The sequence below is a fragment of the Tenrec ecaudatus genome, chromosome 6, assembly GCF_050624435.1.
Source record: "Tenrec ecaudatus isolate mTenEca1 chromosome 6, mTenEca1.hap1, whole genome shotgun sequence".
NCBI lineage: Eukaryota > Metazoa > Chordata > Mammalia > Afrosoricida > Tenrecidae > Tenrec > Tenrec ecaudatus.
Window position 1 is genome coordinate 173,847,462 of NC_134535.1, and position 17,726 is coordinate 173,865,187.

At 40.8% G+C, this 17,726-nt stretch overlaps 1 protein-coding gene across 8 annotated transcripts in view; it reads right to left on the reverse strand.

The window, feature by feature from the left end:
* The window catches only part of ABI1 (abl interactor 1), a 101,450-nt gene that overhangs the window by 22,760 nt on the left and 60,964 nt on the right, over positions 1–17,726 (reverse strand). For all 8 annotated transcript variants that reach the window (XM_075552541.1, XM_075552542.1, XM_075552537.1 and 5 more), the window contains exon 3: positions 795–971. In XM_075552541.1, the coding sequence (XP_075408656.1) occupies positions 795–971 (177 nt within the window). The remainder of the gene's footprint in view (positions 1–794; positions 972–17,726) is intronic.

Genomic DNA, 17,726 nt, shown 5'->3' on the forward strand with positions numbered 1-17,726 from the left:
AAAATTGCAGAGTGGAACAGAGCCAGTGGTATAACCATTAAGGTAACAAGTTAGGATAAACCAAGGTTCTAACTGGCCTCTTAAAATTATTTTTTAAATATTCTACAGCCCAAGGGTAAAGTCAAATAATGGCCTTCTGTGAAGTTAACTACCAATTTCAGAGAACAACTGTATCCTGAGCATAGACAGTTGAAGAATCCAGGTCAATCCATTCCAATACTTTAAAAATGATCCAAATTTTTAAAAAATGATACATAAATACCAAGATGACTACAAGTATCTTTCAAGACCCCCTAAATTGGACCATTCTAAGAAACATATTTGGGAACAAATAGTCCTCCTAAACATCTGCTGCTGTGGGAATGCAAAGAACAAAGCTATGTAAACTTTCCATTTTATAACACCCCCTACACACACATGTTTAAGAATAAAAGTACTAAAAAACTATAATCTCCTACACAAATTCTGAAACTATGTACATTTTTCCTTTTACTTTTAATACTCATTCAACAGTAAAAGCAAGAGATGTATCAAGACACAAATTTAAGACTAGTCTAGGATTCCAATGGGATTACTCATATATATCTATTTATGTTTCCATGTTTCCTTGAATATAGTCCATTCCACAGGTAAAGTTCCCAAGCTGATAAAACAAAGCTAATAGTTCTTAAAGGTCTAGGACAATTATAATGCTATAGGTGCTGCTAATGAAAAGCTTCATCACTGTATTTTCTATGCAAAATAATTGTTTTATATGCAAATTAATTCAATTAATGTGATATAGGAATGCTTACCTTGACACCATGGCCCACATCATCTAGAACTGTGTAGTCGATAGGTTTCCGAATATACCTTACAGGGCGTTCCATATTTGCAGGTGCTATTATTTTGTGCGTTCTTGATGTATTCTTATTTGTTGTCAAAATACCAATCTCTCTTCGAGCCACTTTCTCTTTATGAATGTCCACAGTCTGTATTTTAAATTTGAACAATGCAAGAATATATTACTTTACGTAATGAATAATAAATATGAAGTTGGCACTAGGTTGGACTACAGTATCACATGAGTATCTTCCAGTGAATACTCTTGTCTTGCCTTTCAAAGATAAGCAAATTATCCTCAAGGCTCAAAGGAGAAGATAGCTAAAGGTAATTAAAGGCACCAACTAATTTAATGGATTTGATTTTGAAACAATTCACAATTCTCAGGGGACTATTTTCTTTCCTAAAGCTTTGGGGGATGGAGCATGAGGCAGCTTAACTAAAACTGTCTTGCTATGCTGAAGATCTTACGTTTTACTTGGTGGGAGATAAAGGACAGACATACATTAGTAATCGTGGCTCAAAAATTAAGAGCAATACACACATGTTAAGCTTATTTTAAAATATTATAAAACTAGGGTATCTTAAAGAGTTATAGATAACATTGTAAAGAATTTCAGAAGAATTAATTGAGTTCACGCGGAACCTGTACATAGACCAAAAGCCAGTTGTTCAAACAGAACAATAAGGTACTGAGTGGTTCAGTATCAGGAAAGCTGTGGGTTAGGGTTACATCCTTTCACAATACTTATCCAATCTTTATGCTGAGCATATAATCCACAAAGCTGGATTATTCAAAGAAGAATGCAGCATCAGGAGTGGAAGAAGATTCAACAGCCAGCAATTTGCGAATGACACAACCTCGCTTCTTTCTACTGCAGAGGGCTTGAGACAACAGAGAGCAAACGCTACCCCCTTCGGTATGGATTATTTATACCCCAACGTAGAGAAAACAAAAACTCACAACTGGAACAATAAGCAACATAAAATCAAGACAATATTGTCGAGGATTTCATGTTACTTGGATCCAGCCAATGTCCATGGAAGTAATAGTCAAGAAATCAAGAGGGATCACATTGAGCAAATCTGCAGCAAGTTATCTCTCTAAGTGTTAAAAAGCAAAGCTACCACTCTGGAGATGAAGGTGGGCCTGACCCAAGCCCTAGTATTTTCTATCCCCTTCTATGCACGAGAAAGCAAGGCAATCAATGAATAAGTAAGACTAGAGATGGAATGATGCGTTTGAATGACGGTCAAGGAAAAGAACACCAAATACAGCACAGATTGCTTGAATTAAAAATAAATGTCTTGGAGGGAGGATGATAAGACTTCATCTCACCTACCCTAGGCACACTGTCATGAGGGACCAGTCCCTAGAGCAGGACATCATGAAGCAGAAGGTCAGCGAACAAGGAGACGGAATGACGCTGGCTCTAAGTATGGCCTCCACACAAACATGGCTTATGGGGAAGGCACGAGGCAAGGCAATGTCTCCCTCTGATGGACACGAGCAGGGCCTCTGATCAGAACCCACCTGACAGCACCCACAATAGCAGCGACATAAGCAGTCTGCAGCAGGACAACTAACTTTCGGAGAAAATAGGATTCAAGAAGAATTGAAACAGAAGAGGCCAATATGGAGATTATTCAAGGCGGAAAAACTGCACAGGTAGGCAAAGGAATGAGAGAGAAAGCTATAAGCAAGGGCAGAGGTTACAAACTGACCACAGCAGCCTGCAAACTTGTTTTGCAGTTTACTTAGTACCAGTCTGTATTGTTGTGTCTGTGTTTGAATTTTTCTAATTGTCTCGACATTTCAAATTGGATGTTGCAAACGATTGAGACATACCTGTTACCAAGAAATCAACTTATGTATTTCAATGGGAAAATCCACTGCACAAGACCTCTTGAACGTGGTAGAGAGCAAAGATGTCATTCTGAGGCCTAGGGTACACTTGACTGAAGCCATGGTGTATTTTCAACTGTTCCCAGGTGAACAGTTGAAAAATGAATACAGCTGACAGTTGAAAAATGAATACAGATGACCGCACAAGAATTGATGCATTTGAATTATGCTGTTGGAGAACAGTCTGGCAATCTGCATCCATAAAGATTATTGGTCAAGGACGTCCTGGGGAGTCCTTCTCTGTTAACATGTGGTTTCTGTGAATCAGAAGCAACTCAATGGCACCCAATAGCAGTTAACACAAGAGAATTACACAGCAATGGTTGGACAGTTTTGAGTGTGTGCTGTGTGTGTAGATCACAAATTCTATATTTTATTTCATTTTCCGTTTTTTCCTCTTTTAAAAATCACTTTATTGGGGGCTCGTACAACTCTTATCACAATCCATCCATCCACTGTGTCAAGCACATTTGTTCATTTGTTGCCATCATCATTTTCAAAACATTTTCTTTCCACATGAGCCCTTGGTATGATCTCATTTTTCCCCTCCCTCACGAACCCTTGTTAATTTATAAATTATTATTATTTTGTCATGTCTTTTAAAAATCATTTTATTGGGGGTTCTTACAGCTCTTGCTACAATCCATACATACATCCATTGTGTCAAGTATATTTATATATATGTTGCCATCACTATTTTCAAAGCATTTCCTTTCTACTTGAGCCCATGGTATCAGCTCCTCATTTTCTCCTCCCTCTGCCACCCTCCCTCCTTCCCAAATCCTTGATAATGTATAAAATTTTTTCATGTCTTACACCAACCGCTGTCTCCCTTCACCCACTTTTCTGTTGTCCGTCCCCCTGGGAGGGGGTTATAGGTTGGTCATTGTGATCGGTTACCTCTTTCTCCCCCACCTTACCACTACCCTCCTGGTATCACTACTCTCATCATTGGTCCTAAGGGGTTCATCTGTCCTGGATTTCCATGTTTCCAGCTCTGATCTGTCCCAGTGTGCATGCTCTGCTCTAGCCAGACCTGTAAAGGTAGAATGGGGTCGTGATAGTGGGGAAGGCTGTATGTATGTTTCGTCAGTGCTGTGCTGCACCCTGACTGGCTCGTCTCCTCCTGTGTGACCCTCCTGTAAGGGTGTATTAGACAGTTTCTACTTTGTCCTATTAGGACTAAGAAACGGGCAATAAATTCAAATTGAGTGGCATGATATATCTGCAATGTAAGGCGATGTCTCTGGCAAAGGCGTGGAGAGACTAGACAGAACAAGACTATGTGCGGGGAGACGAATTAGGAGGGGAGTGTGTTCGTTTAGGGGAGAGAACGCCAGGATCTGAATCAATGCGGGAAAAATCAAAAGATGCCGTCAAAATAAAATCAAGCTTAATGTTACATGTGGAATAGGTTTGTAAACGAGTTTGCCTAAGTTCACTAGAATTTTAACAATTGCTTAGGAAAGAACCTGTCATCACAAACATTCTCCCAGATGCAATAAAATCGTGTAGGCAGTCCACTCTCCTTTAGGTTTCTCGCATTTCTGCACAACAAGCGCTCCCGTGTCTTAGATGCTAAATAGTAAACAGCTCCAGGGGAGAGAGTGTCTCCAAAACTCAGGTTTACTGTTCACTGTACTCAAGATACAGTCTCCTTGCAAGGCAAGGGGTCCAGAACGCTTGCTGTTCATTAAAAAGGTTTTGGTTTATCAATCTCTGTCTCTATTCTGCAATCGCCCACTGTGTGTTCCAAGGTCCCCCGTCTCTCTACAGCACTCCTGAAGAGTCATGGTTTGATTATGTGGAACAACTCTACACAGTAGTTGATTTCTAGTGTTGTGAGTAATTAAGTCATTTTTTTCTGACCAAGGAGTCTCATGTCTTCTGTCAGCATCCATGAAATTATGGCAAGATAACCTGTCAGGTGCAAGAGGGGTAGGTAAAAATCCAGATCACTACCCAGGTAAAAATCCCAGATCACTCACAAATTTTTGACAGTTTTGGCAAAGATGTTCGAACGCGGGTAGAAACAAGAAATTCCAGGAAAGGAAGGCAAGTCTAGTTAAAAGAACTTGAGAGACGTTCATGGGACTGAAAATACCATGGACTAATGAAAAGACAAACCGATGGGTATCAGAAGAAATAAGGCCAGACAGAGTGCCTTTAGCAGTAAGATGACTGTCCCCACCCGCAGCCAGTCCTGGGCTTTGGGGCTCAGCTTAAGGGGAGTCCCTCTGGGACACAGGGGTACAGTGAATAGTGTGACCCTTTTCTGGGCATGCCTACACAGTAGGGTATGCTGGGTCCCTCTAGGATTGGATCCCATATGGGCTCCAATAAATTTCTTCCCTTTTGCTTTAAAAAAAAAAATTAAGGTGGCATCCGGTGTTCCGGGATGCAAATGCAGCATGGAGGGAGGAGCCAGTGGAGGGTCCCTGGGGTCTGGCCCTATCCCAGGGACAGCTGCCCCTCCCCCCAGAAGGACTTCCTTCAGAGGACAGCACTGAGGCTGCAGTTAGGGGAGAGGGACATGTCTGAGCAGAGCACAGGGGAGCAAAGGAAGGGGCAGGGAGAGAAAGCGGAGCATAACCTGGCCCACCAAGCCCGGAGGACCATATCCCCATGCAAACAGCCAATACACAGAGTGGACCATTTGGTTGGTCCCACTATAAAACACAACGTCCCTCACTGAACCATGGCCCTACGGAGGACAACACTGGAGACTCAGTGAAAACATACCTTGATCTAGTTACAGATTTTTTTTAATTAACTAATTAATTGGGGGGGGTCATTGTTTTCTTTGCTATCATTGTTGTGTTCTCTCTTGTCACTTTATCTTGCTGTGCCTTGTTTCTTGGTGCATATTATTATCTCTGCAGGTCTATCTAGATAAGATAGGCTGGATCAACAGCCTGGAGGAGAAAACAACGGGACCAATGGTTCCGGGGGGACATGGGAGAGGGAGGGGTGGGGGAAAGGAGGTGGTATTGACCAATCTAGGGACAAGGGAACAACAAGTGATCCAAAATTAGTGGCAAGGAGGGTGTGAGAGGCCTGGTAGGAATTTAGCAAGGGCAACATAACCTAGAGGAATTACTGAAACCCAAATGAAGGCTGAGCATGATAGTGGGACAGAGGAAAGTAAAAGGAAATGGAGGAAAGAACTAGTAGGCAAGGAGCATTTATAGAAGTCTAAATACAGGCATGTACATATGTAAATATATTTATGTAGGATGGGGAAATAGATCTATATGTATATGTTTATAGGTTTAGTATTAAGACAGATGGACATTGGACCCCCACTCAAATACTTACTCAATGCAAGAACACTTTGTTCTATTAAATTGGCATGCCATGATGCACACCTTCCTGACACAATCGCTGAAGACAAATGGGTGCATAAGCAAATGTGGTGAAGAAAGCTGACAGTGACTGGCTATCATAAGATATAGCATCTGGGATCTTAAAGGCTTGAAGATAAACAAGCGGCCATCTAGCTCAGAAACAACAAAGCCCACATGGAAGAATACATCAGCCTGTGTGACCACAAGGTGTCAGAGGGATCAGGTATCAGGCATCAAAGAACAAAGTCGTAAATGAGGAGGAGTGCAGAGTGGAGAACCAAAGCCCATCTGTAGGTAATAGGACACTCCCTTACAGAACGCGGGGAGGAGAAATATATCACTTTCCTTTAATTCTTAAATGCTTCTTCCTCCCCACTATCGTGATCCCAATTCTACCTTACAAATCTGGCTAGACCAGAGGATGTACACTGGTACAGATAGCAACTGGAAACACAGGGAATCCAGGGCACATGATCCCTTCAAGACCAGTGGTGAGAGTGGCGATACCGGAGTGTGCAGGGAAGGTGGGGTATAAAGGGGGCACTGATTATCAAGATCTACATATAACCCCTTCTCTGGGGGACGGACAACAAAAAAAGCATGTGAATGGAGACGTTGGACAGTGTAAGACATGAGAAAACAACAATAATATATAAACTATCAAAGGTTTTCATGAGGGACGGGGCAGCCAGGGAGAGAGGGGAAAATGAGAAGCTGATGCCAAGGGCTTAAGTGGAGAGCAAATACTTTGAGAACGACGAGGGCAACGAATGTGCTCGGCACAATGGACATAGGTATGGCTTGTGGTAAGAGTTGTATGAGCCGCCAATAAAATGATTTTTTATTGGTCGACACTTGGGCCTTCACTCTGCACTTCCCCCTTCATTTAATATGATATATATATATATACATATGTATACATACATATATACAGATACACATATATACACATACATACACACACATATATATTTTTTTTTGCATGATGCCTTATACCTGGTCCCTTGGGCACCTCGTGATCACACTGGCCGGTGTGCTTCTTCCATGTGGGCTTATTTGCTTCTGAGTTAGATGGCCGCTTGTTCACCTTCAAGCCTTTAAGACCCCAGACACTATCTCTTTTGATAGCCGGGCACCATCAGCTTTCTTCACCACATTTGCTTATGCACCCATTTGTCTTCAGCAATCCTATCATGGAGGTGTGCAGTCAATGATATGATTTTTTGTTCTTTGATGCCTGGTAACTGATCCCTTTGGGACCACTCGATCACACAGGCTGGTGTGTTCTTCCATGTGGACTTTGTTGCTTCTGAGCTAGATGGCCGCTTGTTTATCTTCAAGCCTTTAAGACCCCAGTCACTATCTCTTTTGATAGCCGGGCACCATCAGCTTTCTTCACCACATTTACTTGTTCACCCACTTTGGCTCCAGCCGTTGTGTCGGGAGAGTGAGAATCATAGAGGGGTTTAGGAGAGGAGATGGGTTAATTAGGGTGTGAGGTAGTATCGATGAAGAACACAGCTTTCCCCCAGATCCTGGATGCTTCCTCCCCCCAACTACCATGATCCGAATTCTACCTTGCAGGGCTGGATAGGACAGAGGCTGTACACTGGTGCATATGAGGGTTGGAGGTACAGGGAATCCAGGGTGGATGATACCTTCAGGACCAAGGGTGTGAGGGACGATGCTGGGAGAGTGGAGGGTGAGTGGGTTGGAAAGGGGGAACTGATTACAAGGATCCACATGTGACCTCTTCCCTGGGAGAGGGACAGCAGAGAAGGGGGGAAGGGAGACTCCGGATAGGGCAAGATATGACAAAATAACGATGTATAAATTACCAAGGGCACATGAGGGAGGGGGGAATGGGGAGGGAGGGGAAAAAAAAAGAGGACCTGATGCAAGGGGCTTAAGTGGAGAGCAAATGCCTTGAGAATGATTGGGGCAGGGAATGTATGAATGTGCTTTATACAATTGATGTATGTATATGTATGGATTGTGGTAAGAGTTGTATGAGTCCCTAATAAAATGTAAAAGAAGAAAAGAGAAAAAAATGATTAGGGCAAAGACTGTACAGATGTGCTTTATACAATTGATGTATGTATATGCATGAACTGTGAAAAGAATTGTATGAGCCCCAATAAATTGTTAAAATAAATTTTTTAAAAAAATGATTTTTTAAAAAGAAGATGGCAAGACTTTGCCTTATATATACTTTGGACATATCAGGAGAGACCAGTCCTGGAGAAAGACATCATGCGTGGTGAAGTGGAGGGGCAACAAGAGAGGAAGAGCCTAGAGGACATGGACTGACACAGTGGCTGCACCGATAGGCTTGTGCAGCGGAACGCTTGTGAGGATGGTGCAGGATGGGCCTAGTTTCCTTCTGCGTGCATAGGGCTGCTGGGGCCGGCACCTAACACCACATTCCCACAAGAGACTAACACCCCAAAACACTGGAGGGTAATTTTGAGGAATTCAAACTTTTAAAGCTGTTGTACACAAAATTCCAAATCACCTTCAGACTCTGTAACAAGTGCTGGGGAAAAGGCATGGAGGCCATAGCTAATGTCCTAGGATTTCTCTCAGAGTTCTGGTGGTGCAGTGGTTGGGCTGGACTGTGAACTTCAAGGTCTGAAGGTCAAAAACACCAGTACTGCTCAGGAGAACGACGGGGCTTTCTACTCTGGTGAACAGGTACAGTCTTGAAAGCTCACAGGGGCAGTGCCTCCCTGTCCTACAGGGTGCCTATGAGTGGGCATCAACTCAATGGGAGCAAGTTTGGTTTTTTGGTTTATGATTTCCCTATTGCCATGAGGAAGAGGTCAGACACGCTCCACTCTCCGTCCTCCTCTACTTACTCTGACACCAATTACTTCCCCCACGACATTTGACTTTTCTGTTGGGTTTGATAATCTGTTGCAGTGGTCACACAGAATTCACAGACAACACTCACAATTAAGGAGGTTTATTAGTTAATAGGTTGTCACAAGTCAGAATAGAAAACAGGATAGAGTCACTGGTCCACAGAAATAACTTCTCAGCTAGCAGTCAGATCTCTTTCTAGTCCTCAGCTTCAGACATGGGCCAGAAAGCTAGTCTGGTGCTTTCCCTCAGAGTCTCAGCCATGCTTCTCTGTTCTGCCTCATGGTCTCTTTTGCCTCAGTCTCTGGTCTCAGACTCTATCACTTCAGACAGAGATCTACTGACAGCTCTTCTTCCTTGATGATCCTATACATTTTCTCTGCTTGGCTTGGATGGAAGTGTGGGCTCTATCTTTCAGCAGACCATATCCTCAAGGAAACAAGAACGGTGACTTGGTTCATCTGCTCAGAATACTACATCTCACCTTAAACGTGTCCATCAACATAGCAGAGAAATCCCTCCAAAATTGGATTATAGAGACTAAAATTTAAAATATATCACATCAGGGACTGTGGCTAAAAAAGTCATGCCAATCGACTACATCTTGATGTTAAAACCTTTAAGGCCCCGCAATCTTGTGATTTTTGAATACAAGATTCTTAGGATGAACGACAGCTTTTGCTAATTAAGAGTCTCTAGCAAGAAGAAACAGCCTCCAATGGAGGTTTCCTGCTGGTATAAGGAATAGCCTCTATGTGGAATCTACACCTTGGACAATATCCTACCTGCTACTCTGCACATGACTTGGTGGCACTGCCGGGTGAGCATTAGGCTGCTAACCACAGGCTGGTTGGTGGTTCAAACTTTGTTTGTTTTAAATCATTTTATTGGGGGGGAGGGGGTTCTTACAAACCTCATGACAATCCATCATGCAATTGTATTAAGCACTCTAGCACATATGTTGCCATCAACATTTCCAAAACATTTTCTTTCTACTTGAGCCTTTGCTATCAGCTTCTCTTTTTCCCCAACCTCCTACCCTCATGAACCCTTGATCGATTACTATTGTCATTTTGTGTCGTACACTGTCCATCGTCTCTCTTCAACCACATTTCTTTTATTCAACCCTCTGGAAGGTGGGCTAAACATCCAACCTTGTGATGCATTCCCCTTTCTCCCCTGCACGCATCATCACCCTAACCTCCTGATATCGCTACTGCCACCACTGTGCCTGACGGCTCTAGCAGTCCTGAATTCCATGTGTGGAGAGCACCTATCTACCACAATGTGCAGTCTCTGGTCTAGCTGGATTTATAAGGTAGAACTAGGTCATGGTGGGGCAGGGCAGGGGGTGGGAGGGGCAAGCATTCAAGGAACTACAGGAACAATGTGTTTCGTCGATGCGGTACTGCACCCTGGTTGAACTGTCCCTTCCTTGCAACCCTTCAGTGGGGAGGGGTGTCCAATTGTCTACAGATGGGTTTTGGGTCTCCACTCCAACCCCCTCACTCACCATCAATATAACTGTTTGATATGGATCTTTTGATACCTGATCCCGTCGGCCAACCTCAAACTTATCAACCCCTCCACAGGGGAAAAATGAAGTTACCTGATTCCATAAGGATTTATAGCCACAAAAACACTATAGATGGTTGCTATAAATTTAAATGAACTCGGTGACAGTAGGTGTGGTTTGGCTACTATTCTGCACATGAAGCCACTACATCAATGCCGTCCTTGATTCAAATAGGTTCCTCTAAATGCATGTACTTGGTTCACTGATGATTTAATGAAGCTGGAACCCCGTTGTGTTCAGTGGGTTGCTGTGGCTATTCAACTTCAATGCCAGCTATGCAGAGCTGAAAATGCGCGTGGTTGCTTGCTCCAAGGGCACACGTGAAGCAATTCTCAAAGCGCTGGCCAAGATTTCCCTTGATAAAAACCTTGCTATGTATTTGTTGACCCTTGAAATGTTACCAATGGTCTAACTGTTTGACTGGATGCTTGGAAAAACACAGACCAGCCCAGTAAAGACTCACCATAAGCCTCGGTGATGTACTGGTTAAATTATTCACCTGCCAACAAAAAAGTCAGCAGCTCTAGTCCACTAGCTGCTCCATGGGAGAAACATGTGGTAGTCTGCTTCCGTAAAAATTTCCAGTTCTGGGAACCCAATGGGACAGTTCTGACCTATAGGATTGCTATGAATCAGAAGGATTATTTCAACAGCAATGAGCTTGGTTTTATGAATTGTGCAACTACTGATCAAACGATGTAAGTCAATAACAAATATGCCCATGGTTGAAGATCCGATGTTCAGTTAAGATCAACTGGAATCAAGTTGCTCATGAAGTCTGCGATACCCAGATGCCATCACTGCTGCCTGGGATCTACCTCCACAGTGGATATAGAAATACAACCATCATCATGAACTTCATACGAAGTACAAAACTTTATTGTTGCAAAGGCAAACACTGCACTTCAGAGACTTTTAACTCCTGGTAAAAGACCTATTTGTCTCGTGGTAAAATAAATTATATCACCCACTACTGTCAGGTTGACTTTTATGTAGTAGTGCCTTACCACTGAAGATAATTTTCCAGGTTATGGTATAACTTAGTTCAGTCCAGTCAACTCCAGAAACATCACTGGGGCCCTTGACATTGAACGGTGCCACAATTTTGGCTATCCAGACTATATGCACTTTGTATTGACCATGATGTGCTGTTTAATCACATAAGTCAATCAACAATGGGCTGGTCCCAGTATCACTGCCATCAAATCAATCGATGCCTTGCACCCTATATGGGGTTTCTGAGGCTTTGTAAATCTTTATGGGAGCAGCGGTTTGAGTCTTTACAGTGCAAGGCTAACTCAATAGCACCACACAATGAGAAGGTAGTTAAAAGTTCTGATTCATTTTTCACATTCCTTACCAACCAAAAGCATCCTGCATTCTGGAACTGCTTCCTCAAAAAACACTTCTTCCTGCGCCACACACAGTACAAAAGTAGTTTGGTCACTGACTGTGTCTGTCCCCAGGAGAAGATAATCTCATCTTGGTCACTGTTGAGATGAATCTGTTCATGGTGTAACTATGACAATCTTTACCAAAAACGTAGATTTAATAAAACGAAATAAAAACCTTCAGGATATGAGCATCCCACATGGCATACGTCTTCATGGGAAAATTAATCCAGAATTTCTCAAATCCCTTCCTAAGTTTTATCAAACATCACGGAATTCCCAAGTGTCCTTCTTAAAGGCATCTTTTCTCATTCTTCCTACTTCCCTTACATACTAAAGAACTAATATGAAAACCTATTTTAAATTTCTTGAAAAAGCTCTGCTCCAGGTCTACCCATCCCCATTACTGACATTCTGAATCACATCTCTCCAGCAGGACACGAGCCTCCAGATGGTAGAGTTGAGTGAATAAAGAGGGGGAAGAGAACAGGCTGGGAGCATTTGTACAACAGCACACATATGTCCACCAAGTGAAAGCTGGGTTTTTCCCCTGAGACAAATGCCTATTCTGTGCTTGAATTTCCTTATATTTGCATTCCCTTCATTTTTAATAGAAAAAGAAGTGTTTTGCATTAAAAAAAACACCTTAAATTACACTTGTTGAGAGCAATTAGAAAGCACAGGTGACCATCTCATAGCAAAGCCTGGATTCATGGAGCACAATGAAAACCAATGGTTAAGAAACATACATACACACACACACACACACACACACACACACACAGAGAGAGAGAGAGAGAGCCAGCAAGCCTAGATGTGAATACTGGCTCCTTTGTTTAACTAGTTGTTATACAAACTTTAATTAGGTAAGATTCCTTTTCCTTACATCAAATGGGGTTGGGTACGCATTAAAACACATTACTTCCTGCAAAAGGAGGACAAATTTTGACCAAAATTTGCATTTTTATCAATCAAACTATCTGGTTGGTCTATAGTCTACAATTAAGGTAAAGTATTTTTTTAATATTAACACAAAACAGAGACAAACTACATTGTATATTAGAAAGATAGTGCAGGTGATTAGTTTAAATTTCCACTTCTGCGAGTAATTAATGAATTTTGGAGGATTCCTCTGAGCCAGTGTAACAAACATTAAGGTCCGTAAGAATTCCGTATGAAATTCCAAGATAACATTGTACAGGCTAAAATTCATTGAAAGGAAAAAAGGCAGGATCTTACAAGTATGGATACCAGTGGAACTAACAAGAGAAAAGACAGAAACACAGAGGTAAGTTCTAATCAGTGAAGACCAAGCTTGATGATTTGGCTACTGATGGCAGAATGATGAAAAACAGAATGCATACTAGATATGTTTGAAAGTACTAGCTAGACCAAATGGGAAATGGAAATCGCCTTTTAAATCACAAATATATTCCTAAAGACCTTTTATATCAGAGCTCACAAAATTCAAGAACTAAATTAGCAAAAAAACAGTGTTTCTGTTTACTGATAAAAATATCAAATAACAATAACAAAACACAGTCTCACAACTCTCTTATCCAGTTTTGAAATCATCCAATGGTTTAAATTTTTTTTTACTTGAAGGGAATTATTATAATTTAAAAATAATTTTTAGTGTTCTTCAAGCACATTCAAAAATCAACCTACAACAACAAAATCCTTGTTCTCGAAAGGGCTGATAACAAAGACATAGTTGCTGTAAGTTAATACAAAGACCTTTGAATTTGAATAATGTAATGTACAGATGGTTTTTTAAAGTTCAGTTGCTAATCAAAAGGTTGGAGGTTTGAGTTAACCCAGGGGCTCACTGGAAGAAGTTCTGGCAATCTACTTTTGAAAAGACATTAAAAACTCTCTGAAGTACAATTCTACTTTAACATACATAAAGTTGCCATTAGTTTCAAACCAGCTCAACAGCTGTCACAGTAAACAAAGGCTGTATATGCACTGCACTGTCACCAGACCAGTTACCCAGGGTATTCTGACGTCCATAGAAAGTGCATTGCTTTGCCCTGCTCCATGAAGATGGTTGACCACACTGCTTTCAAAGCACATTGCTCTCCAAAAGATGGCCACAGTCAGTCATTCCTCTTCAAAACAGCAGCAGCCTGAAACAGGAGACTAGTTTCTCGGCAGGGCTCTGGAGAACAACATACATTCAAAGGCCATCTTTGAGTAGGGTCTCAGTTTGTTTCCCATTTGGTCAAACTATCACAGGGAACAGATTGGTTGCTATGCAGGACAGGAGATACACGGCCTCTGTATACGATGGCAACTACTGAACCGCGTGAGCCTGGTTAGAGCTCTGGGTCACAACTGACTAGGCAGCAACTGGTTGACTGTGTTACAGTGCAAAAATCTTGACTGAACAGATTAAGAAAACCCTCCTGGAAGACTGAAATGATCATTGGAAATATATATATATATATATATCTGGGGATGGACAACAGAAAAGTGGGTGAAGGGAGATATCAGACAGTTTAAGACATGAAAATAAAATAATTTATAAATTATCAAAGGTTCATGAGGAAGTGCGTGTGTGGTGGGAGGGGGTATGAGGAACTGATACCAAGGGCTCAAGTAGAAAGAAAATGTTTTGAAAATGATGATGCCAACAAATGAACAAATATGCTTGATACAATGGATATATATATATGGATTATGATAAGAGCTGTATGAGTTTCCAATAAATTTTTAAGTGATTTAAGCACAGAAGTATAAGATATATGAATATTGCATCCAAAAAAACACTAAAAAATGAAGAAATTTTTCTAAAATTGATTGTGGTGGTGATTATACAAATCTTCTTGATATGACTGAATTATTGAATTGTATATGTGAATTATATGCCAATAAACGGTTTTTTTATGTACAAGATACAGCACAGAGAATAATTATCAAAAACATTTATCAAAAACATCTATCAAAGAAACATCGTTTTAGACAGCCATATCTAACAAGTCAAATAAAAGAGGACCTTGGGGATGAGGTGGGGGTGGGCACCAAACAGAAGGAACAGCTAAGTAAAGGCAATGCATGAAAATAAAACACTTGCTCAGAGATTAGGAAAAAACTTACAATAGCATGAACAAAACTGAGCTAAAAATAAAAGTTGAACTCTGACCTTTTAAAAAATTAAAGACTAATGAAATTAGGAAATCAAACTTCACAATTTTTTATTTTAATTTTTTATTTTTTCAAACTTCATAATTTTTACTGACCAGCCAAACAGGCCCAAATTATAAGCAGACTGAAGTGGAATATGTAAGAAAGGCTGCAATGAAATTATACTATTTCAAAAACAGGCCTATGTAGAGAAGGAGAAATACTTCAAAAAGAAGAGAGCCTCCAGGAAAATTTCTTTCAGCTTGTAGAAGACAGGAAGGCACACGACATAGTAACACTACTTAATGTTTCACTAACTTTATACAACATTTTATTAGACGGCCCACTGCTGGCCTCAAAACGGCCGTTCCCAATTCAGGGAGGGAATTATATATTTCAAGAAAGAATCTTACATTTAGGTAAAAGCCACAAGAAATGTTTGCTGAAAGAGTAATTGAAGAACTAAAATCCAAAACCTTTGGTCCTACATTGAAAAGGGAAGAGGGGTATGAAAGGATAGAGAAACGTCTGAGAGTCCCGAGACAAGGGACACAGAGAAAGCCTTCAGCCAAGAAAGAGGGGATCTTTGTTCCTGCTTGTTTGGACCAGACTCTGGAAATGGCCCTATGCCCGAAATGCTGTGTTACAGAGCTTTGTTCAATAAGCTTGAAACAAGGTCCCAATCAACTGGGAAGTTAACTTGATTCAGAATGGCCTAAATATACACATTATAAAATAGATCTATTGAGAAAAAAGATGAGCTTCACAATTAGACTCCAGTGGGAAAAACCAAAATATAAAGCATTTGGGTCAAAATTACTTTGTAATATTTTTATATATTGGTAGAAATGGAATCTGTTACTGATCCTTTTGTTGATGCCCAATTTTTTAGTACCACCCAATGGCATGTTTATGTCTCTTTCCTGATTAAGAAAAAAATGCAGGGTATAAGACAGAACATTTCACGTGGTAATCATAATCCCACCTCAAAAGGAAAACTTCTGTATTACATGAGTGACTATCATTTTTGATCCAAACTAGAATGTAAACTAAATATAAAGCTTTAAGAGAACATTAGGTTATATTTTATCTTCTAAACACCAAATCATTAATTTGTGTGTATCCTGAAACCTGCCACCTTACCTAGGATTCAAATTAACATTTGATTTCCATTTCCTGAGTACCGTACTTTTATGAAAAGAACATGCTTGTTGCACTTTGGGGTTTTTGTTTTGTTTTGTTGGTGTATCAATTACATTAGTTTTCCAACATGTGCCATACACATTATGTATACGATGCCTTTTATTTACAAATATCCTTATTTTAATTAAGCTAGTACAATGCCCATTTAAATCCCATGTTGCAGGCCAAAAAGTACAAATAAAATTAAAAAGACCTGTGTTCTGTTAAACACACTTCTGCAGGAACAGCTTTATTAATTGCTTATGAAAGTTTGAATTTTTCTGGGATCTTCTGACAAGATGTTCATTTTCATTTTAAAATGCTTTGCCTCTTCAGTGAAGCCGTCGTTGGAGTTAGTCATTACTCTCTTTTTTTATCTTGCAAGATTAATTTATTTAATGGTTTAGGACTAATCTCACAGCATAGCTCAGTTGATTGGTATAACACAATCTATAAAGCTTATGTTCAGCATCCTGGTGTGTCAAGCAGTGTCTGAGGTATTAAACACTTCTAGTATTCATCTAAGATACAAATACTGGTCTCAACTGGATTGGATCACCATCATTACTCTTCATCACCAAGACTCCAATTGGACAGTCCTCTTCTTTTGGTCCAGACGCTAAGATTTTCAAAGTAGCTTCAGAAGTTAAGGAAGGTCATTTTTCTCCAGTTCAGTTCTCTGGAAAAACTTCCATCTCCCACTGAAAGGCATAGGTCAGGAACGAAGCAATCACATGCTAAAACTTCGGGGCCAACTGGAAAGTCACTGTGAACAGTTGGCAATGGTCGGTCTTATTTATCCCACAAACGTGCAAATGCGTAGTCCTGGACAAGGTTACCTCTCTGAGCGCACATGTGATTTCTAAGAAGAGGAGAGCCTTATGAAGGGGCGGGGATTGATCACCAAAAGTCAGCACTAGGATTCCAAATGCCAGATGTTTGCAAGATAGGCTCCAGTTTTCAATTCCATTTTGAACAACACATTCCAAAAGAACTATTTTTTTTAAAAAGGATTAAAGGAAAAGATAAAAGAAAAATGTTTTAATATCTAAACTGTTAAATGGCCCCTGTTCAATCCTGATCAACTTCAGGTACATCTTCTCCCTCCGTTCCCAGTTCTTTTGAAGTGTGATATCAGTGATTCTTTGACCTTCAACGAGAAACCTGAGTGAATTCGCTAGACCACTCTTAGGATTCTTTGAATTTCTTGAGATGTGTCATTTTCCTGTTGAAGTGGGTCTCACTGCTATCCTGTCCAGTGACTTTCGAGTTTGATAAATTCTCCTTCATTGTGATCCCCTAAATCTTCAGTTGAAGGTTTTGCCTCCTGGTTAGAAATGGTGGCAGTGGTTTTGCCCTGGGGGGTTCTCTGCACCAGGCAGAATAGTGCTCTGGGGTTTACAAGCCTGTCTATCTTCCCCACAGCACACCGCCATGGCTGCCTATGAATTTTACATGGACAAGTATTTCATAATCAGAAAAATATAGTACCACTTCTTCTTAAGGTTAAAAAA